Source organism: Henckelia pumila, chromosome 2, assembly GCF_033568475.1.
Source record: "Henckelia pumila isolate YLH828 chromosome 2, ASM3356847v2, whole genome shotgun sequence".
NCBI classification, from domain to species: Eukaryota; Viridiplantae; Streptophyta; class Magnoliopsida; order Lamiales; family Gesneriaceae; genus Henckelia; species Henckelia pumila.
Genome location: NC_133121.1, coordinates 152,461,865 through 152,486,680, shown reverse-complemented (window position 1 = coordinate 152,486,680; position 24,816 = coordinate 152,461,865). Strand labels below are relative to the sequence as shown.

The window sequence follows — 24,816 nt, the reverse complement described above, 5'->3', positions numbered from 1 at the left end:
TTTATAAATGCTAGCATGTAATTATATGTCATTCAAGATATGAATGTATTTATATGATTGATTTGATATTGTTGTAACTGAATAGTTATGTTATATGAATGAAGATTCGATTATGCTTCTATGATTGACATGTTTTTACATGTTTGAGATTTAAGAGTATTATAGCATATTGATTTATTTTGCTTATATGAGGTATATGCATGTCGTTCATACTGAGATTTATTCTCACCGAATTTATCCGGCTGTTGCTTTGTTTGTATGTGTGCATTGCATTAGGATGGGGTATAAGCAAGTCAGTTGTGGCTTGGATAGCACGAGATTGAAAGATTAGAAGTGGTGACTCGGGTTTTAAGCATATGACATCTGGTTTATAAATTTGGTAAACATGTTAGAACAACAAGCACCTTTGTATATGTTGTTGTCGAGTAACGATTTACACTTGTGAATTCATGTATTACAGATATGTAGATTGATGTTTAAATGCATGTCAAGTATATAGAATCATGATGAGAAGCTTATTTGTAGATTGTATCATTTTTCAGATTTGAAAAATTTCATTGTTGAATTTTGAGTGCAGGGCACGGACCCCATGCATATTTTGGGTAAGGGTTCGTGTACCCTACTGTTTCAATATGTGTTCAGAATAATGAAGACACGTAACCCGTGCATGGTCCGGAACAAGGTCCGTGTGGGGGGCAGTTCTTTTAAAAAAAAAAATTTTTTGTTCTTTCTGCGACGTAATTTTGCGTCGCCAAATGTATTGTTTTGCGTCGCCAAATGTTCTGGTTAAGTTTATTCATATTGAATTATTATTGTTTAATTAATTATGCTTATTCATTAATTGCCCCTTAAGATGAGATTAGCACCCGAGGTCCCCACAACATGTTCCTTGGTTCTTTCTCGTACACATGACTGGTTCTTTGATGTATTTCAACGGTGATATAAATTTTTCCTTGGCCCATAGACCATGGTTCCTCTAGGACGTGAATGGTTCCTTGGCCTTTGGATTTTGGTTTTTATAGGACATTAATAGTTCCTTGGCCTTTGGATTTTGGTTCCGTAATACCTCTTATACTTAATTTTTTACTTTTACATGAATTATGTGATAAACAAAGGCTGAGGGAGATATGGTTTCTTCAAGCATTCATAGAATTTTGTGTTTAATTGATGATTACCCGTAGTCCTGCAGAACAATTTGGGTCAATGAAAACAAAGTCTTGAAATACTAGAATTTTATTGTTAGACTTTGATTTCTTATGAGTTATTCTCCACATTTCTTCCTCTCTCTTGGGAGGTGAGGTGTATCACTCAACAACATTTTTCAGAATTGGGGTTCATCGGGCGGTGGTTGTCACCAGTTTGGGAGTTCTTACTTGGTCCTCCAACTTCATTGGATTTTGGGGTGTCCTTCGAATTTTCTTTCTCATGGAAGACATTTTCATAATGAGTTTTGAATGTGTTTGCCACATGGACTCTACTTATCCGGAATTTGTTCATCTCCTCCATCATTGTAGTAGCTCGAATTCAAAATTAAGCAATTAAAGTTTAAGCATGTTTAAAATAGTTAAAACATGATTAAAAAATCCTCAATTAAGATTAATAAGTTAAAAAAAAGATTCATAATGATAAAAAATGGTCCGAAGGGTTTTAAGTGTTTGGGTAATTCGGAAGGTCCGAACTTGAACCAAGCCAGGATCGGTTGTTCTGAACCTTTCAGAAGCAGCGATGTGCTTCAGAGGCAGAGGGTGAGTTCGGAAGCTCCGAACTCATGATCGGATGTTCTGATCTCCTTTGGATAAGGAAGTATGGGCTTTTGGTTGGTGATTTGACTCGAGAGAGATTGGAAGGTCTGAAATCCATTGGTAGCAATGTGTTGTTCAATCAAGGACACAAGTTCGGTGGCTAGAGATCGGAAGATCCGAAGTCTGTTCAAAAACAAGTCATTTGTGGCTTGGATAGCACGAGATTGAAAGATTAGAAGTGGTGACTCGGGTTTTAAGTAGATGACATGTATTTTATAAATTTGGTAAACATGTTAGAACAACAAGCACCTTTGTATATGTTGTTGTCGAGTATTGATTTACACTTGTGAATTTATGTATTACAGATATGTAGATTGATGTTTAAATGCATGTCAAGTATATAGAATCATATTGAGAAGCTTATTTGTAGATTGTATCATTTTTCAGATTTGAAAAGCTTCATTGTTGAATTTTGAGTGCAGGGCATGGACTGTTGGAGAACGCGGCGATCAGATCAATCAGGATTGATACCCGGTGCAGCGGAAGTTTAAAATTTTTATATGGAACGATTCCATAATGGGTATCAATCTTACGATTAAATTGTGTATGTAAAAATTAAATAACGATTATAAAATTTTTACCTTTAATCTCGAATCGAGATTTTGGACACCAACAGATTTCTCTGCTCTTGTTGTATATCCCTGGAACTGATGGACGAACTGTTCTTCAATCAGGTCCATGAATGGATATTTAATCCCTCTGATAGATTGCACTAGAAAATATATCAGAAGTTTCTACGAAGAGATTAACGAATTTGATCCGTTAAACCAGACTGTAATTCAAAATCACAGGCTGGATTTTACCGAGTAGAGAGGGAGGGGGCCGGCCACTATTGATAGAAAATACTTAGGTTTTCGAAAATTGTGACCTGTTGTGTGTAATTTCTGTACTGCAATAACTTATTTATAATGTAGGCCACTAACAGCTTAGGGCCCATTAGTCATAAGTTCAAGCCCGACAAGCAAAGTCCGCATGTTCAGAAATTAATATAAAATTCATCGTGACTCCGATTGATAAACCGATTTCACCAATGTGCACAGAAACCATTTCTGCACCTTTTAAAGTCAAGATAAATTTTTCTGAATCCGAATTCAGTGATTTCCAAAAATGGCAATCCCTATGTCATTTTAGGAAATCTTACTCCTCTACTCTTAAATAAGAAGTCCAACTTCTTCGTTCATTAAATTTAACTCTTTAAATTTAACTATCTCAACGGGGATTAAAAATCCATTACACTGTGTGACCCTCAATGGTTCAGGGATACAGCTAGCCGTGGGCTCACAACTCCTTGTGACTCGGAACAACAATTTTCGACTTGCCCATCGAATCATGGTAAGAGCGTCTAGCAACATCGCCCCATGATTCCCTAGGTATCACTGATAGTGCCTACAAGAACCAATAGATTTTGGTTAGCGTACAGTACGGTCCCTTCATCCATATATCCCGATCGAATCAACAACCATTGGTATATCGAGAGTCGCTCGAGATTCGATAACTATGCAATACATCTTGAAGATCAAATAGTGACATCGCATGTGCTACTAAGAAACCATTTTTTAAATCACATCATGTACTCTGGCCAGAGATTCGTCACACTAATATCTCCTCAGATCGCATAGGATATCCATACTCGCAAGTATGTGGTGAATCCTTGACAACAAAGCATCGACTCCTATATGTGTTGTAACTGTACCCAATCCCAACACCTGATGACCCCAATAGAGTCGGTAAACGAGTCAAAGCACAGTACTAGCATATAGAGTCTCAATGATGTTTCAAGTAGTAAGGACTAATGGTGTACAACCAAAACCGCGGACTATATCCACTCGATAAGTGATAACCACTTGGAAAGTCCGGATAGGGTAGTTCGATCATTCATCATATGAATATCCATTTGCATGCTTCGAACATCTCTATGTTCCTTACCAATGAAACGTGGTACTCCGCATCGCAAATGCTAGTCTCAAACTCGAGCGATCCTTATCCTTATTATCGGACGGCTCAATCGACTAGGAACAGTTTAGAATATACAGTGACTATAAGATGTGTTTCATGATAGACATCTCCATGTTCTACCACATCTTACATACACTATAGTATATTCAAGGTCTTTATCAAAACAACAATAGTATATCACAATATAACAATATGAAGAAAGATAAAGTCATTGCCATTAATAAAAGTGTAAATAATATTAAACAAAAGATTGTTTATACAAAGAGTCATCAAAGCCCTTAGCCACAAGTTGGCTCACCGGGCACCCACTCTTTCAATCTCCCACTTGCCCTAAAGCCAACTAGTCATACTACGTAGACCCATTGCTTCGCGATGTTTGTCAAATAATGGTCCTGGCAAGGGCTTAGTAAGTGGATCAGCGATATTGTCTGCAGAGGCCACTCTTTCGACAGTGATGTCTCCTCTTTCCACAATCTCCCGGATGATGTGGTATTTCCTCAGTACGTGTTTGGATCTTTGATGAGACCTTGGTTCCTTTGCCTGAGCAATGGCACCCGTGTTGTCACAGTACACCGGGACTGGACCAACAACTTCAGGAATGACGCCCAACTCTTGGACGAAATTCCTCATCCAAACGGCCTCTTTAGCAGCAGCTGATGCTGCAATGTATTCTGCTTCAGTGGTGGAATCCGCTGTGGTGTCCTGCTTGGAACTCTTCCAAGAGACAGCACCGCCATTGAGCATGAACACAAATCCAGAGGTTGACTTCGAGTCATCCACGTCACTTTGGAAGCTAGAGTCGGTATAGCCTTCCAATTTTAGTTCTCTTCCTCCATATACCATGAACATATTCTTAGTCCTTCGTAAGTACTTAAGAATGTCCTTCACGGCTTTCCAATGCATTTGACCGGGATTAGCTTGATATCTGCTCGTGACACTCAGAGCAAATGCTACATCCGGTCTGGTAGATATCATCCCATACATGATACTACCTATGGCTGACGCATATGGTACATGTGTCATTTTCTCTATCTCTTCATCTGTCTTGGGACACATAGACTTGGATAGAGAAACTCCATGACACATGGGTAGATGTCCTCTCTTGGACCCATCCATTGAAAACCGTTTCAATATGGTGTCGATGTAGGTTGACTGAGTGAGTCCTATCATTCTCTTAGATCTATCTCTATAGATCTGTATCCCTAGAATATAGGATGCCTCACCCAAATCCTTCATCGAGAATCTACCTGATAACCATATCTTTGTTGACTGCAACATCCCTACATCATTCCCAATGAGTAGGATGTCATCAACATAAAGTACTAAGAATGTCACAGCATCCTTAACTACTTTCTTGTACACGCATGGTTCCTACGGATTCTTGATGAAACCAAAATATTTTATTGTTTCATCAAATTTCTGGTTCCAACTTCTTGATGCTTGTTTTAGACCATAAATTGATCTCTGAAGCTTGCATACCTTATGCTCGCTTCCCATGGATGTGTACCCCTCAGGCTGCTTCATATAGATTTCTTCCTTAATGTCTCCATTAAGAAAAGCAGTCTTCACATCCATTTGCCATATCTCATAGTCATACCAAGAAGCTATGTCAATAAGGATTCTTATGGACTTGAACATTGCAACTGGTGAAAAGGTTTCATCATAGTCAACTCCTTGTCTTTGAGTATAACCTTTCGCCACCAATCGCGCCTTGTAGGTCAATACCTTACCATCAGGCCCAAGCTTTCTCTTGTAGATCCATTTACACCCTATTGGAACAATTCCATCGGGAGGATCTACTAAAGACCAAACTTGGTTTGTATGCATCGAATCTATTTCCGACTGCATAGCTTCAAGCCATAAATTTGAATCCGCATCAGAAATTGCTTCCTTGAAGTTTCTTGGATCACATCCAACATCGGGTTCATCTTGATCCCCTTCAAGAAGAAGACCATATCGAATAGGAGGTCTAGAAGTCCTCTCGGATCTTCTAGGTACAGGCGTGTCCAGCAATGGTTCCTGAGGTGTAGGATCGTTATTTTGTATTTCGGGTTCTTCTCGAATTTCTTCGAGTTCCATCATCTCGCCTTTCTTATCCAATAAGAACTCCTTCTCCAAGAAGGTGGCATTCCTTGAAACAAACACCTTTGTTTCAGCAGGATAATAGAAATAATATCCGATTGAATTCTTCGGATACCCTACAAAATAACATAAGCTGGATCGACTATCCAACTTATCTCCCACTGTCCGCTTCACGTAAGCAGGACATCCCCAAATCCTCAAGTACGAATACTTAGGAGCTTTGCCATTCCATAACTCGTATGGTGTTTTGTCCACTGCTTTAGTGTGGACGTTGTTCAACAACAATACCGCCGTTTCAAGCGCATAGCCCCAAAACGAAGGTGGAAGCTCAGTGAAGCTCATCATGGACCGAACCATGTCCAACAAAGTTCGATTACGACGCTCCGATACACCATTAAGCTGTGGTGTCATAGGAGGAGTCCACTGAGAGAGAATCCCATTCTCTTTTAGATAGTCCAAAAACTCGGTACTTAAGTATTCTCCACCTCGATCCGATCGAAGTGCTTTAATACTTTTACCTAGCTTGTTTTCTACTTCGGCCTTGAATTCTTTGAACTTTTCAAACGCTTCAGACTTATATTTCATTAAATATAAATACCCATACCTCGAATAATCATCAGTAAAGGTAATGAAGTAGGTGTGGCCATATTGAGTATCAACTCTAAATGGACCACAAACATCTATATGGATCAAATCCAACAGATTTTGACTACGCTCAGGTTTCCCCTTAAAAGGAGATTTAGTCATTTTTCCTTTTAGGCAGGATTCACAAGTAGGTAGAGAGTTAATATCAGACATATCAAACATGCCCTCTCCCACTAGCTTGTTCATCCTCCTTGAGGAAATATGACCTAGCCTAGCATGCCAAAGGTTTGCCTGGTTTTGGCTATCGATTTTCCTTTTGTTTGTTGTTGCCGGTTTATCAACATAATTTATTGGAACGTCTTTTAGTTTTAAGTTGTATAGATCGTTTTCAAGTTGTCCATTTCCAATCAAACATTCATTCTTGTAAATATTGCAAATCTCATTCACAAAATTGCAAGAAAAACCATCTCTATCAAGCATAGAAACAGAAATAATGTTTTTAATCAAATCCGGAACAAATAAAACATCTCTTAAAAGTAACTTAAAACCGTTCTGCAAAATTAAATAAACATCTCCCACGGCTTTAGCTTCAACTCTGGAACCATTTCCGAGCCTCAGCTGGGTCTCACCCATTCTAAGCCTGCGACTTCTTGTCATCACCTTCAAATCATTGCAAATGTGAGATCCACATCCGGTATCCAATACCCAAGAAGTAGTATTAAGTGAAACATTTATTTCAATATAGAACATACCCTTCGCAGTTCGCAACTGCTCTAGATATTCCTTGCAGTTACGCTTCCAATGACCGGCTTCTTGCAGTAATGGCAAACATCCTTGGATTTTTCCATGTTTGAAGCCTTTGTCTTGTACTTCTTCTCGGGTTCGATTTTCTTGGGTGGGGCAGAACGTTTCTTGCCCTTTGTACTTGGCCCCTTCTTAGCAGAAGAAGAGGAGCCCACCAAGAAAGCCGGTTTATCCTTCTTTAATGTGGATTCATATGTCACAAGCATATTGACCATCTCTTCAAGGGAGGCCTCTATCTTGTTCATATTGAAATTCACCACAAATCCGTCAAACGAAGAAGGAAGAGACAGAAGTAGTAAATCCACGTTGAGTTCATGCTCCAACACCAAATCAAGGGTTACCAACTTCTGTATGAGCCAAATCACTCGTACCCCATGATCACGGACCGAAGTCCCTTCACGCATGCGACACGTCATTAGCTCCTTTACAGTAGCGAACCTTTCAGCCCTCGATTGAGCCCCAAAAAGTTCCTTGAGTTGAACGTGAATGTCAGCAGCATTCACGGTGTCCTCAAATCGCCTCTGGAGTTCATCAGACATCGAGGCTTGCATATAGCATTTGGTCTTGATATCATGGTCCCACCATGTATCAAGTTTGGCTAACTCCTCCGGACTTACGTCAGCTGGTGCTTCCTTCGGAGGAGATTTTTCTAACACGTAGAGCATCTTCTCCGAAGTCAAGACAATCTTCAACTTACGGAACCATTCCGTATAGTTTGCGCCAGTCAACTTATTTTGTTCGAGGATCGAGAAAAGTGGATTACGCGAATTCATCTTATGAAATACTGAAAAGAAACAGACAAATATCAGTGATTGTTTAAGCAATTTACTAAGACATAAAATAGGCGAAATTTATTTTATGAATCTCACTCCCACTATTTTAACGATTTCACTACCCTCTAGTGAAAACGGGAAACTGTTTTCCTTAGTGAGAACATGGAGTCCAATTAACAATCTATGGTCCCGAATAATATCAGCCAACCATAATTTCAAAAGGTAGAGCCCAATTGCTTCCAAAGCAACCTCCATGTTTTTACCTCATGTCCAATAAGGGCCCAATAATATGACGCCGTTTATTGTGACATGTCAAGATGACCCATCAATATTAAGTTGTGATGGACGGTCGCCATGTGGATCCCCCAATAATATGAGCCGATCCCATGGGAGTTCCACCCAACTTACAACATGTGTCGATCCGATGTACAGCTTTCCGACGAACGGGCCCCCCCAATAATATGAGCCGGACCGTATCCGCGGGTAGCATCTCATACATTGATCGTTGATGGAAGGTAGGAACATTTAAACAAATTTAAATTTCCTTTATTTATCTTGATATCAATTTTAAATCATATTTAAAATGAGAGATTTTTAATTATGAAAATTTGTCTCATCATTTTTAAAGTTTTGTATGCTTGTCGGATTCACACAATTTTGTCTAAAACATGCATACAACTATAATATCACATATTATATAGGATGATCGATTCCATTTCTAATCGACCCGTGGTTGCCAATCACGAGTCTTAGTCCAATCCTAGGTAATATGCAGTATGCAATGCAATCCTATTACATTTGCTTCCAATTTACATTTTTCTGTCTTTATTGTCTGCTGGGCCCACCTCCATCTTCAAATCTTGATCTCCCACTAAATCTAATGTATTTACAATAAATAACAATGACAAGTAGGGGATACATTTTTAAGGGGTGGGAACGGGCCATAAACCAAGCCCACTTTTATTACATATGACATTCATATTGGGCCATAAACCAGGCCCATTAATAAATCCAACAACAATAAAAACAAATGTAAATTCCTAACATACACCTACAAATTGGTCATGGCAATCGATCATCCTTATCCAATAACATTTAATTCAAAAATTAATTTATTGGAAAACATGCAATGACAATTTAAATTTAAAAGGATAAAATCATATTTCATACATAAAATCTTATTTTATATACAAAATCATATTTTATCTTTTTATCAAATAAAATCATATTTTATCTATAAAATCCAATTTTATACATAAAATCATATTTTACTCAATATATCCATAAGATCATATCTTATCATCAATTGTACCAAAAATAATTAATTTCAAAATTCAATTTAATGGATAAAATATTTAAATTTTTCAAAAATTCAAATTTATCCAAAAATCAATTTTAAAATTTTCGGACTCGAACAATTCGATCCGACGCCTCGTGGATCAATCAAAAACAATTTTCGATCGGACCAAAAATAGAATTTTAACATATTAAAATTTAATTTAAAAATTAAAAAATAATTTTTCACGCGGGCCGCCCGGGACATTCCCGGGCTGCCCGCACCCTAATGGGGTCGGGCCGGGCAGCGATCACATCGCTGCCCATGGGCAGCGCCGAGCGCTGCCCCTGCCCCGGGCAGCGATCCAATCGCTGCCCGGGTTTTTTTTTTGCCCGAAAAAAATAAATTTTATTTTTAAATATTTATTTTGTTTCAAAAACCGAGGCTTAAAATTTTTTATACAATTGATTAATTTAATCGCTTGATCTGAGCAATCTGGCTATGATACCACTGTTGGAGAACGCGGCGATCAGATCAATCAGGATTGATACCCGGTGCAGCGAAAGTTTAAAATTTTTATATGGAACGATTCCATAATGGGTATCAACCTTACGATTAAATTGTGTATGTAAAAATTAAATAACGATTATAAAATTTTTACCTTTAATCTCGAATCGAGATTTTGGACACCAACAGATTTCTCTGCTCTTGTTGTATATCCCTGGAACTGATGGACGAACTGTTCTTCAATCAGGTCCACGAACGGATATTTAATCCCTCTGATAGATTGTACTAGAAAATCTATCAGAAGTTTCTACGAAGAGATTAACGAATTTGATCCGTTAAACCAGACTGTAATTCAAAATCACAGGCTGGATTTTACCGAGTAGAGAGGGAGGGGGGGCGGCCACTATTGATAGAAAATACTTAGGTTTTCGAAAATTGTGACCTGTTGTGTGTAATTTTTGTACTGCAATAACTTATTTATAATGTAGGCCACTAACAGCTTAGGGCCCATTAGTCATAAGTTCAAGCCCGACAAGCAAAGCCCGCATGTTCAGAAATTAATATAAAATTCATCGTGACTCCGATTGATAAACCGATTTCACCAATGTGCACAGAAACCATTTCTGCACCTTTTAAAGTCAAGATAAATTTTTTTGAATCCGAATTCAGTGATTTCCAAAAATGGCAATCCCTATGTCATTTTAGGAAATCTTACTCCTCTACTCTTAAATAAGAAGTCCAACTTCTTCGTTCATTAAATTTAACTCTTTAAATTTAACTATCTCAACGGGGATTAAAAATCCATTACACTGTGTGACCCTCAATGGTTCAGGGATACAGCTAGCCGTGGGCTCACAACTCCTTGTGACTCGGAACAACAATTTTCGACTTGCCCATCGAATCATGGTAAGAGCGTCTAGCAACATCGCCCCATGATTCCCTAGGTATCACTGATAGTGCCTACAAGAACCAATAGATTTTGGTTAGCGTACAGTACGGTCCCTTCATCCATATATCCCGATCGAATCAACAACCATTGGTATATCGAGAGTCGCTCGAGATTCGATAACTATGCAATACATCTTGAAGATCAAATAGTGACATCGCATGTGCTACTAAGAAACCATTTCTTAAATCACATCATGTACTCTGGCCAGAGATTCGTCACACTAATATCTCCTCAGATCGCATAGGATATCCACACTCGCAAGTATGTGGTGAATCCTTGACAACAAAGCATCGACTCCTATATGTGTTGTAACTGTACCCAATCCCGACACCTGATGACCCCAATAGAGTCGGTAAACGAGTCAAAGCACAGTACTAGCATATAGAGTCTCAATGATGTTTCAAGTAGTAAGGACTAATGGTGTACAACCAAAACCGCGGACTATATCCACTCGATAAGTGATAACCACTTGGAAAGTCCGGATAAGGTAGCTCGATCATTCATCATATGAATATCCATTTGCATGCTTCGAACATCTTTATGTTCCTTACCAATGAAACGTGGTACTTCGCATCGCAAATGCTAGTCTCAAACTCGAGCGATCCTTATCCTTATTATCGGACGGCTCAATCGACTAGGAACAGTTTAGAATATACAGTGACTATAAGATGTGTTTCATGATAGACATCTCCATGTTCTACCACATCTTACATACACTATAGTATATTCAAGGTCTTTATCAAAACAACAATAGTATATCACAATATAACAATATGAAGAAAGATAAAGTCATTGCCATTAATAAAAGTGTAAATAATATTAAACAAAAGATTGTTTATACAAAGAGTCATCAAAGCCCTTAGCCACAAGTTGGCTCACCGGGCACCCACTCTTTCAAGGACCCCGTGCATATTTTGGGTAAGGGTCCGTGTACCCTAATGTTTCAATATGTGTTCAGAATAATGAAGAAACATACCCCGTGCATGGTCCAGACCAAGGTCCGTGTGGGGGGCTGTTTTTTTTTTAAAAAAAAAATTTTGTTCTTTCTGCGATGTGATTTTGCGTCGCCAAATGTATAGTGTTGCGTCGCCAAATGTTCTGGTTAAGTTTATTCAGATTGAATTATTATTTTCTAATTAATGATGCTTATTCATTAATTTTTCCTTAAGATTAGATTAGCACCCGAGGTCCCCACAACATGTTCCTTGGTTCTTTCTCGTACACATGACTGGTTCTTTGATGTATTTCAATGGTGATATGAATTGTTCCTTGGCCCATGGACCATGTTTCCTCTAGGACGTGAATGGTTCCTTGGCCTTTGGATTTTGGTTTTTATAGGACATTGATGGTTCCTTGGCCTTTGGATTTTGGTTCCGTAATACCTCTTATACTTAATTTTTTACTTTTACATGAATTATGTGATAAACAAAGGCTGAGGAAGATATGGTTTCTCCGAGCATTCATAGAATTTTGTGTTGAATTGATGATTACGTGTAGTCCTGCAGAACAATTTGGGTCAATGAAAACAAAGTCTTGAAATACTAGAATTTTATTGTTAGACTTTGATTTCTTATGAGTTATTCTCCACATTTCTTCCTCTCTCTTGGGAGGTGAGGTGTATCACTCAACAACATTTTTCAGAATTTGGGTTCATCGGGCGGTGGTTGTCACCAGTTTGGGAGTTCTAACTTGGTCCTCCAGATTCATTGGATTTTGGGGTGTCCTTCGAATTTTCTTTATTATGGAAGACATTTTCACAATGAGTTTTGAATGTGTTTGCCACATGGACTCTACTTATCCGGAATTTGTTCACTCCTCCATCATTGTAGTAACTCGAATTCAAAATTAAGCAATTAAAGTTTAAGCATGTTTAAAAAAGTTAAAACATGATTAAAGAATCCTCGATTAAGATTAATAAGTTAAAAAAAAAAATTCATAATTATAAAAAATGGTCCGAACTTGAACCAAGCCAAGATCGGTGGTTCTGAACCTTTCAGAAGCAGCGATGTGCTTCGGAGGCAGAGGGTGAGTTCGGAAGCTCCGAACTCATGATCGGATGTTCTGATCTCCTTTAGATAAGGAAGTATTTTGCTTTTGGTTGGTGATTTGACTCGAGAGAGATCGAAAGGTCTGAAATCCGTTGGTAGCAGTGTGTTGTCCAATCAAGGACACAAGTTCGGTGGCTAGAGATCGGAAGATCCAAAGTCAGTTCAAAAGCAAGTCATTTGTGGCTTGGATAGCACGAGATTGAAAGATTAGAAGTGGTGACTCGGGTTTTAAGCAGATGACATGTAGTTTATAAATTTGGTAAACATGTTAGAACAACAAACACCTTTGTATATGTTGTTGTCGAGTATTGATTTACACTTGTGAATTCAAGTATTACAGATATGTAGATTGATTTTTAAATGCATGTCAAGTATATAGAATCATGTTGAGAAGCTTATTTGTAGATTGTATTATTTTTCAGATTTAAAAAGCTTCATTGTTGAATTTTGAGTGCAGGGCATGGACCCCATGCATATTTTGGGTAAGGGTCCGTGTACCCTAATGTTTCAATATGTGTTCAGAATAATGAAGACACAGACCCCGTGCATGGTCCAAACCAAGGTCCGTGTGGGGGGCTGTTCTTTAAAAAAAAAAAAATTTGTTCTTTCTGCGACGTGATTTTGCGTGGCCAAATGTTCTGGTTAAGTTTATACAGATTGAATTATTATTGTCTAATTAATGATGCTTATTCATTAATTTTCCCATAAAATAAGATTAGCACCCGAGGTCCCCACAACATGTTTATTGGTTCTTTCTCGTACACATGACTCGTTCTTTGATGTATTTCAACGGTGATATGAATTGTTCCTTGGCCCATGGACCATGGTTTCTCTAGGATGTGAATGGTTCCTTGGCCTTTTGATTTTGGTTTTTTTAGGACATTAATGGTTCCTTGGCCTTCGGATTTTGGTTCCGTAATACCTCTTATACTTAATTTTTTTCTTTTACATGAATTATATGATAAACAAAGGCTGAGGGAGATATGGTTTCTCCGAGCATTCATAGAATTTTGTGCTCAATTGATGATTACCCGTAGTCCTGCAGAACAATTTGGGTCAATGAAAACAAAGTCATGAAATACTAGAATTTTATTGTTAGACTTTGATTTCTTATGAGTTATTCTCCACATTTCTTCCTCTCTATTGGGAGGTGAGGTGTATCACTCAACAACATTTTTCAGAATATGGGTTCATCGAGCGGTGGTTGTCACCAGTTTGGGAGTTCTTACTTGGTCTTCCAACTTCATTGGATTTTGGGGTGTCCTTCGAATTTTCTTTCTTATGGAAGACATTTTCACAATGAGTTTTGAATGTGTTTGCCACATGGACTCTACTTATCCGGAATTTGTTCATCTCCTCCATCATTGTAGTAGCTCAAATTCAAAATTAAGCAATTAAAGTTTAAGCATGTTTAAAATAGTTAAAACACGATTAAAGAATCCTCGATTAAGATTAATAAGTTAAAAAAAAGATTCATAATTATAAAAAATGGTCCGAAGGGTTTTAAGTGTTCGGGTAATTTGGAAGGTCCGAACTTGAACCAAGCCAGGATCGGTGGTTCTGAACCTTTCAGAAGCAGCGATGTGCTTCGGAGGCAGAGGGTGAGTTCGGAAGCTCCGGACTCATGATCGGATGTTCTGATCTCCTTTGGATAAGGAAGTATTTTGCTTTTGGTTGGTGATTTGACTCGAGAGAGATCGGAAGGTCTGAAATCCGTTGGTAGCAGTGTGTTGTCCAATCAAGGACACATGTTCGGTGGCTAGGGATCGGAAGATCCGAAGTCAGTTCAAAAGCAAGTCATTTGTGGCTTGGACAGCACGAGATTGAAAGATTAGAAGTGGTGACTCGGGTTTTAAGCAAATGACATGTAGTTTAAAAATTTGGTAAACATGTTAGAACAACAAGCACCTTTGTATATGTTGTTGTCGAGTATTGATTTACACTTGTGAATTCATGTATTATAGATATGTAGATTGATGTTTAAATGCATGTCAAGTATATAGAATCATGTTGAGAAGCTTATTTGTAGATTGTATCATTTTTCAGATTTGAAAAGCTTCATTGTTGAATTTTGAGTGCAGGGCACGGACCTTGTGCATATTTTTGGTAAGGGTCCGTGTACCCTAATGTTTCAATATGTGTTCAGAATAATGAAGACACAGACCCCATGCATGGTCCAGACCAAGGTCCGTGGGGGGGGGGGGGGGTGGGGTACTTTAAAAAAAAAATTTGTTCTTTCTGCGACGTGATTTTGCGTCGCCAAATGTATAGTTTGCTTCGCCAAATGTTCTGGTTAAGTTTATTCAGATTGAATTATTATTGTCTAATTAATGATGCTTATTTATTAATTTCCCCTTAAGATGATATTAGCACCTGAGATCCCCACAACATGTTCCTTGGTTCTTTCTCGTACATATGACTAGTTCTTTGATGTATTTCAACGGTGATATGAATTGTTCCTTGGCCCATGGACCATGGTTCCTATAGGACGTGAATGGTTCTTTGCCTTTGGATTTTGGTTTTATAGGACATTAATGGTTCCTTGGCCTTTGGATTTTGGTTCCGTAATACCTTTTATACTTAATTTTTTACTTTTACATGAATTATGTGATAAACAAAGGCTGAGGGAGATATGGTTTCTCCGAGCATTCATAGAATTTTGTGCTCAATTGATGATTACCCGTAATCCTGAGGGACAATTTGGGTCAATGAAAACAAAGTCTTGAAATACTAGAATTTTATTTTTAGACTTTGATTTCTTATGAGTTATTCTCCACATTTCTTCCTCTCTCTTGGGAGGTGAGGTGTATCACTCAACAACATTTTTCAGAATTTGGGTTCATCGAGCGGTGGTTGTCACCAGTTTGGGAGTTCTTACTTGGTCATCCAACTTCATTGGATTTTGGGGTGTCCTTCGAATTTTCTTTCTTATGGAAGACATTTTCACAATGAGTTTTGAATGTGTTTGCCACATGGACTCTACTTATCCGGAATTTGTTCATCTCCTACATCATTGTAGTAGCTCGAATTCAAAATTAAGCAATTAAAGTTTAAGCATGTTTAAAATAGTTAAAACATGATTAAAGAATCCTCGATTAAGATTAATAAGTTCAAAAAAAGATTCATAATTATAAAAAATGGTCCGAAGGGTTTTAAGTGTTTGGGTAATTCGGAAGGTCCGAACTTGAACCAAGCCAGGATCGGTGGTTCTGAACCTTTCAGAAGCAGCGATGTGCTTCGGAGGCAGAGGGTAAGTTCGGAAGCTCCGAACTCATGATCGGATGTTCTGATCTCCTTTGGATAAGGAAGTATTTTGCTTTTGTTTGGTGATTTGACTCGAGAGAGATCGGAAGGTCTGAAATCCGTTGGTAGCAGTGTGTTGTCCAATCAAGGACACATGTTCGGTGGCTAGGGATCGGAAGATCCGAAGTCAGTTCAAAATCAAGTCATTTGTGGCTTGGACAGCACGAGATTGAAAGATTAGAAGTGGTGACTCGGGTTTTAAGCAAATGACATGTAGTTTATAAATTTGGTAAATATGTTAGAACAACAAGCACCTTTGTATATGTTGTTGTCGAGTATTGATTTACACTTGTGAATTCATGTATTATAGATATGTAGATTGATGTTTAAATGCATGTCAAGTATATAGAATCATGTTGAGAAGCTTATTTGTAGATTGTATCATTTTTCAGATTTGAAAAGTTTCATTGTTGAATTTTGAGTGCAGGGCACGGACCTTGTGCATATTTTTGGTAAGGGTTCGTGTACCCTACTGTTTCAATATGTGTTCAGAATAATGAAGACACAGACCCCGTGCATGGTCCGAACCAAGGTCCGTGGGGGGGGCTGTACTTTAAAAAAAAAAATTTGTTCTTTCTGCGATGTGATTTTGCGTCGCCAAATGTATAGTTTGCTTCGCCAAATGTTCTGGTTAAGTTTATTCAGATTGAATTATTATTGTCTAATTAATGATGCTTATTCATTAATTTCCCCTTAAGATGATATTAGCACCTTAGATCCCCACAACATGTTCCTTGGTTCTTTCTCGTACATATGACTGGTTCTTTGATGTATTTAAACGGTGATATGAATTGTTCCTTGGCCCATGGACCATGGTTCCTCTAGGACGTGAATGGTTCCTTGGCCTTTGGATTTTGGTTTTATAGGACATTAATGGTTCCTTGGCCTTCGGATTTTGGTTTCGTAATACCTCTTATACTTAATGTTTTACTTTTACATGAATTATGTGATAAACAAAGGCTGAGGGAGATCTGGTTTCTCCGAGCATTCATAGAATTTTGTGCTCAATTGATGATTACCCGTAGTCCTGCAGATCAATTTGGGTCAATGAAAACAAAGTCTTGAAATACTAGAATTTTATTGTTAGACTTTGATTTCTTTTGAGTTATTCTCCACATTTCTTCCTCTTTCTTGGGAGGTGAGGTGTATCACTCAACAACATTTTTCAGAATTGGGGTTTATCGGGCGGTGGTTGTCACCAGTTTGGGAGTTCTTACTTGGTCCTCCAAATTCATTGGATTTTGGGGTGTCCTTCGAATTTTCTTTTTCATGGAAGACATTTTCACAATGAGTTTTGAATGTGTTTGCCACATGGACTCTACTTATCCGGAATTTGTTCATCTCCTCCATCATTGTAGTAGCTCGAATTCAAAATTAAGCAATTAAAGTTTAAACATGTTTAAAATAGTTAAAACATGATTAAAGAATCCTCGATTAAGATTAATAAGTTAAAAAAAGATTCATAATGATAAAAATGGTCCGAAGGGTTTTTATTGTTCGGGTAATTCGAAAGGTCCGAACTTGAACCAAGCCAGGATCGGTGGTTCTGAACCTTTCAGAAGCAGCGATGTGCTTCGGAGGCAGAGGGTGTGTTCGGAAGCTCCGAACTCATGATATGATGTTCTGATCTCCTTTGGATAAGGAAGTATGGGCTTTTGGTTGGTGATTTGACTCGAGAGAGATCGGAAGGTTTGAAATCCGTCAGTAGCAGTGTGTTGTTCAATCAAGGACACAAGTTCGGTGGCTAGAGATCGGAAGATCCGAAGTCAGTTCAAAAGCTCCGAACCTAGGATCGGTGGTTCCGCTCTTTGCCTATAAATAGGGGTCAAGAGCTTCATTTTAAAACAACACCAATCACTTCTCTCTTTTTTTTCTAAGCCTAGTTTTAAGGCTTTTAGTCATCTTTTTGAGGGCAAGTTGATAGCGAGACGCTACCGGGATCGTAGCGGAGTTGTTCCTAGAGTTTGGGTCCATTTCCATAAAAGAAATGACGACGGACGCATGTATAATTCTAGACTATGATTAGCTTCAGTGAGTAGCTATTAGTCTAGTTAAGGATTTTAATAAGCAATAAGTGATATGGTATTATCTTGCCTTGTAGACAATTGTACGACTAGGCCAGTAGTTGAGGTACGGACGTACTATCCGAGATATCTTGGTTGAGTATGCATGTTCTATGTTTGCATGTTTATATGACATGGTTTATGTGTATATTATATTGCATGCATTATCATGTTGTGTCTGAACCTTGATATAACCCGTAGTGAGGTCGCTCAGCCCCAAGTTCTTGAGTGGATGATTAGACCCGTTAGATTACGGGATCAATTCACCTATATCCACACTTTTTTTTTGGTGTGTGAGCCACCTCCTGATGTGATGGCCTAGCATGCTACATACTATGGCGCCTCCTGATTGAGCAGTGTTAGTTTACCGTGATAGGTTCCCGATACCCGTTCATTGCATTAGCATTCATAACATGTCTATACTCATAATTTCGTAATGAGCATTGTTAACGCTCACGTCAATGTATTTTATTTGGACACGCCCTTTGGCAGGGCAGTTGCAGGTTACCCAGGTTTTGGATCATTGTGCAGTTGGCGACCAGGGGTTTTGGTCTCAGTTGATGCCAACAGAGTTAGTTAAGATTGATCCTCATGTTCAATAGGCTTTCGATTGGGTTGTATATTATTTCGGGTTCTAGTTATTTACCGTTTGTATACTGCTGGGTTAGTATTTGATTTAAGTTTTTTGCAGTTATCTCTGATCATTGTTGCTTAAATTTAATTGTATGCTTAAATCTCTGTTAGTAGGTGATTTCGAAGCGGATCACTACAATCATGTACTTCATTTAAGACAGTACAACATCGTGAGATTCCCCATTTTCCCCATGAAATTAATCAAATTCATCTCCTCAATTTTCTTTGTGGCAACGGATTCAATATGTCCATAAGAAACTACCACTGTTTTGTAGAAGTTTTCGAATTCACCACTTAGTTGCACGTTCTTTTCTATATTTTCATAAATTTGATGCGCAATTAAATGAACAACTCCTTCACCCAATCCACCATGTTCTTCGATTTTCTCAATAAAAGAGGACTGAGGTATCCATATATAATCTCTGCGAGCTCAACCATATGAACCTGAAAAATTATGAGTATCGTATTTTCTCCATGTTCTAAAGAGCCTGAAAGTCTAAAACATAATAATCAGAATTTAAAATATTATTATATGATCAAATTTATATATCCAACTATCTATTGAATGCATTTCCTTTCATTTTTTCGCAAACTTGTTGGACATATTCTCGTTAACTTCACAGGAGTGCCATTTGTTTGACTCGAATTTTTGCTTGTGGGCCTACTAGATACATCATGCCAAATTATGATGAAAAGTGCTCAAATCTGACTTTTAATCGGATATTGTGAGTCTTAATTTGACTCTCCGTTATTTGGATGAAATTAATCAAAATTTAACCAATGTAATTAAAAAACATGAAAAATAAATTTTTTGAATGATACGAATACATGAGTATATCACTAAAAACTGAAATAACATTTTTACAATGAAGAAAAGTTGAAACTTGAAATCTCAAAGCGGGAGGAACTACATAAAAATCAGAAAAATAGAACTAGAAAGATAGAACTAGGACTAAAAACTAGAAAACTGTAAATTGAAGATTAAAATTGCAGAGATTTGCTCCATTTGAGTGTTGATAATGAATTGTGATTGTTGGAGAGTTTTTTATGAGTTGGTTCCCGAATTTGTTGTTTGGTTCCTTGCACTTGTCGTACTTTGATTTAAGCAGCATGGCCAACGTTACTCCTTCCATCACTTTCCCACATTCCACGTTGGCTGACTTAGTCTTCCATATGTCATCTCAAACCAACTTTTATTTTTCTCGAATAATCCTTCAATGAACTTTTCAATGTTGACTGACTTCTTTAAATTGAGAGTCATCTAAAAACTTATTTTGGGGCCAAACAATTATATTATTATACTAATATATCCTTTATTTAGCAATTTAGCTACTTTCAACATTTTTTCATTCTCACTCCCCCAAAAAGAAAAAAATGTACATCAGCATTTCTTGGGTACAAAATTAAGGTAAGTCTCTCTTAAAAGTACACTCTAATACTAATTAAATCAAAAAAAAAATGGATGGTCTTTCTTTGCTAACAATGAGATAGTCATGGTGTCATTGTCCACAGGTCATCAAGATTTGCTCTTGAATTTTCTTTGAGATTTCAAATCCACTACGATAACAGATATGTTGTCCTTACTTCCTTTCTGAAGAGCAAGATTTGAGAGATACTCAGCTGCAGATTGCGCTGCGGGATCAACTCCCAGGCCTCGGTCCAGCATCGGTTGAGTACCATTCTTTTTGTGCCAGATTAAAAGCCGCTTTCTAGCCACTTCGCACACTTCCTCATTTGTCATGACATCCCATAACCCGTCGCTGGCCATGATAAGGCACTCGTCTTCTCTAGCTCGCGGAACAAGCATGACTTCTGGTTCTGGTATAATCGATGGCTTCAAGTATCTGTCACCTGTAAAGTCGGGGACGCAGATGAACTTGAGTTGCCGGTTTCAGTTTCGGACAGATAATGTCGAAAGCTAAAGGTAGAAGTAAACTCGAGCAAATGAGAGAGCATGCGTAAAACTCGATTCAAACATAAAACTGGACGTTAACAGAGCAGCATATTTACTGTTACTTCCATATCTAGAATACATATGATCTTCGCAGTCCGAACATTAGGTGATTAGGGCAGTTGACCTCTTTCAAAATGAAAAACAAATTTCACAGCAACTTTCAAATATAAAAACGAATATTAATTTCACCCCAAGAAAATATTTAATCGTCCCCTACATTTTTGAGTTGTTCATCGGAATGTAGAAAACCTACCAATGGACCTCGACATCGCAAGGACACCAAAAACACGGTGCCCATTCCACTCAAACACCTTGCCGCCTGATGCCTCAATCCTAGCATATTCGTCCTCTCGGTTTGGCTGGCAAGTAAATTGAAGAAATATAAATGAACCAATAAAACATAGTTAACTAAGTCGAGCTTTCTCTACAAACTTTGAAGTTCGAAAATTTTATCAGATGATAACCATTACTTACTTTATGATCAGTTGATAAAGGGATTGCTTCTTTGCCACGACAGAGGACAGCCCTCGAATCTCCACAGTTGGCAACTATAATATGGGATGAACAAACAACCGCAACCACCGCGGTCGACCCAACAGTTTCTGGGGCAACAGGTTCAAAAATAAGATTAGATGAATCCACATGTTTTCCGCGAACACCCCTGCTCCTCGTCCCCCCAACTTCACCATCAACATTTACAAAGCAATTGGTGAAAGCATTCTCCCAATAGACCTGCCGAGGGTCTCTATCACTTCCATCAACCAAATTAACTTTTATATTGCTTATTTCCTCTTCCAGAGCCAAATGGATCTTGTCACGACAATAATTTGCAACCTACGAGAGGAATCAACTTATAATGAATGAACCGGTGAAGAATATGTTTAACGGTTACAGAATTGAATATTTCAAAATTTTGATGCACACGCATAAGTAAACATGACAAAGGGCATTCACCTACCAGCTCAAGAACTAAAGCACGATTTTCTACACCAAAGATATCCCTAAGGTTGATCAAGGTTTGACAGCTAATGTCGATTCAACCAAAGTTTTTCCAAACAAACAATAAAGGATTTCAAAAAGATCAATGTTTGATATAAACTATTCTAAATTAGAATTTGACGATAAATTATCGAAACATCGAGACTTACACACCTGAGATCCACCGTGACCATCATATACCCCATAAAAATGTGAAGTCAAATGGCTCAAAGTCTGACTTATCCCATCTACTACCTGTCCACCATTAAACATCATGATAGGAATTTTCATAAAATGAGGTACAGACATAACTGCATCTTCCATCTCCGTCGAACATCCACATATCGACACCGAACCCCAAAGTGGAACACAGTCTAATTCAAATACACTCTTCACGCCACCTTTTCTGGGGACTTTCTCATTGGATAACCGAAGAGTAACAATAGATGACTTCACTGTAGGTTCACCTAAAGAATTTTCTTCATTTGGTTTAGCAACGATTCTATCATCAAATGGTTTCTGCTGTATGTTTCTTTCCTCAAAAGAAATGATCTTTGCAACAATTTCCCCGTTCTTGATGCTCTCAATTTCGAGAGCAATCGGAGGGAGTGTCTCCGAAGGCAACTCGACACCACCCAAAATACTGGGATCTTTCCCAATTACTGAGAAAATTTCAGGTTCCTCACTTTCCTGAACTTGACAAATTAAACTACCTTTTTCGGTCATATGTATCATAATTGGCGCCACAGGTCTATATCCATTCCCCACCGACATTGACAAGTTGACCTCGTCAGTCTCAGTTATAACACAATCGTCTCTGGTATCCCACCTAGAATTACCAGTTTCATCCTGTATCAGAGCTTGATCTGACACCAAACTTGGGCTCCCGCTCAATAGTTTGATTCGTTTTATCTCTATTTTGTTCGGGATTCCCAAATTTTCACACACAGGATTACCTAAACTAAGTGCTACTGCAACGGAAGGAGACATATCTTCCATCATTTCTCCAGTAACAGCAAGTTGAACTAACAAATCAAGAGATTTGACGTGTCTCAGTGCCAAAGCCAAATCAGACCATGAAATTCAAGAAACTAGGTGCACCACAAAGATAAAAACAAGCAAAAATGTATTAGGGACCTTCGGGGATCAGATTTCGCAACAGACCGTTGGACTACTATTTCAAAACTCCAATATAAGACGCAACACACATGACACCTAAAGTTCCAAGTCTTTTCCTGCCAGGAAGGAATTAATCAAGAAAACCAAGTCACTTAAATACTCTAAAATTGTAGGAAAAGGGCAAAACCAACCAACCCTTATCCAAAACTCCGAGAAGTGAAACCCATCGAGAATAACCCAGAAAAAGAACAACCAAAACCTTCAAGATCCACATGAACACTATTAAAGACGCCAACTTTTTTGCCACGTGTAAACAAAAATAGGTTTCATGGCATCGCGGCAACCCCTCCCCGCCTCTTGATAATTTGTGCAAGATTAATCATTCTTATACAGCAAACAGAGGCTTCTTTAATCAGTCAACTTTCTCATGAACCATCAAAAGTTATTCTTCAACCGATTTGGTACAAATTGAGATTGCCATAACTGCATCAAAGAACAGATATTTAAAACGGATAAGTGCAAAGAAACAAAAAAACAGAAAAAAAGTGGAGGCTTTCCTACCAAGAATTCATCAGAAACACGATAAAAGACCGAGAATCGAAAAGGGCTTTAGTAATTATCGTCTCTGCACCTCTGCAGATTATTTGAGACTTCGTCTCTTGGCCGAAGAGAGGTGGGGTGGTGTCGTTTACCATTTCATAAGACACGTGTCGATGCAATCATCGGAGTCGAATAAATTCTTTTGCCAGAAAATCATGAAAAATCAAAGCAATCTTCATGCGACAACCTTCAAGAACCACGTGTCCCAATTTTATATATTATGTCAGCCATGACATTCATAAGTAATTTAATTTAATTAACATTTATATTGTTAAAATAAATTTTGAGTTCATATTCGTGTACGCATAGAACGTAGATATATAAAACTTGGCGCATTTATGCTCATCGATTTGGTCGTTGATATATAATATTAATGTCCAATAACATATTTAGTTATAAAAATATTTTTTTCATTTTTATTATTAAAAAACAAATGTGTCAAAATCTCATTTTTCTAATAGAATTCATTATCATATCGAATTTAAAAATGATAGAAAAAGCTCATAAAATATTTTTCATTTCTTATATTTCTTTGTTTTTTTTATTTATATCAATTACTCCCTTCGTCTTAATTATATTGTTCACGTTTTCTTTTTTGTTTGTCTCAAATATATAGTCATATACCATATTTAGTAATATTTTTTACACTTCTTTACAAATACACCCCTATTAACTGCAACTTGAAAATTGTGCAATCAGTTTTTAATACATTAAATAAGGATAAAATAGAAAGTTTATATAAAATTTATTTTTCCAATACATTTTTCTTAATATGTGTGAAAATCCAAAGAGAACAATATATATGGGACGGAGGGAGTATTTGTTTACGTATGAGTACTAGTGTCTTTCACACCTGACATGTGTGTGATTATATATACTAACAAAAACGCACACACATTGCGTGTGTGATACAATACAGAAATATTATATATAATTTATAGAGTATATTTTTAAAATTAAGATGATTTATTTTTCAATACTGCAGCATGAGTGATTAAAAAAACCATGATAAAATAGTTGAAAAAGTGGGGTAATGATCTTCAAATTTTTTCCTTTATGTGTTTTTAATTTTAGTAAAAATAATAGAGGTATTTTTGTATAACCATTAAAATGACCAAAACGCTTATTATGTGACCCTCGTGTATTATAATATTGTATAGATGTATATATATATATATATATATATATATATATATATATATATATAAAGTTTGTCTTAATTAATTTTTATGGTAATTTCATAGTGATAAATTAAATATTTAAAATTTAAATTAATATCAAATAATATTTAGTACATGTAACTAAGGTGAATATAAATTATCCTATATAAAATCTATTTCTATACATTATGTAAAAGTGTCATAGTGTGGTCTCTTGATAGAGA

General features: G+C 37.4%; 1 protein-coding gene across 2 annotated transcripts; it reads right to left on the bottom strand.

Moving 5' to 3' along the window:
* Positions 1–20,111: 20,111 nt before the first annotated feature.
* On the bottom strand, positions 20,112–23,635 carry LOC140879648 (protein phosphatase 2C 50-like). 2 transcript variants are annotated; one of them, XM_073283456.1, is made up of 6 exons: positions 23,394–23,635; positions 23,028–23,315; positions 21,888–22,738; positions 21,210–21,569; positions 20,989–21,094; positions 20,112–20,632 (listed from the first exon to the last, which is right to left on the bottom strand). In XM_073283456.1, the coding sequence occupies exons 2-6, from the start codon at positions 23,104–23,106 to the stop codon at positions 20,298–20,300; spliced, it is 1,731 nt and encodes a 576-aa protein (XP_073139557.1). In that variant the 5' UTR covers positions 23,107–23,315; positions 23,394–23,635; the 3' UTR covers positions 20,112–20,297. The 2 variants fall into 2 exon arrangements, with proteins under 2 accessions (XP_073139557.1, XP_073139558.1); XM_073283457.1 differs by having other exon boundaries at positions 22,851–23,315; positions 23,394–23,633.
* Between the last annotated feature and the right edge of the window lie 1,181 nt (positions 23,636–24,816).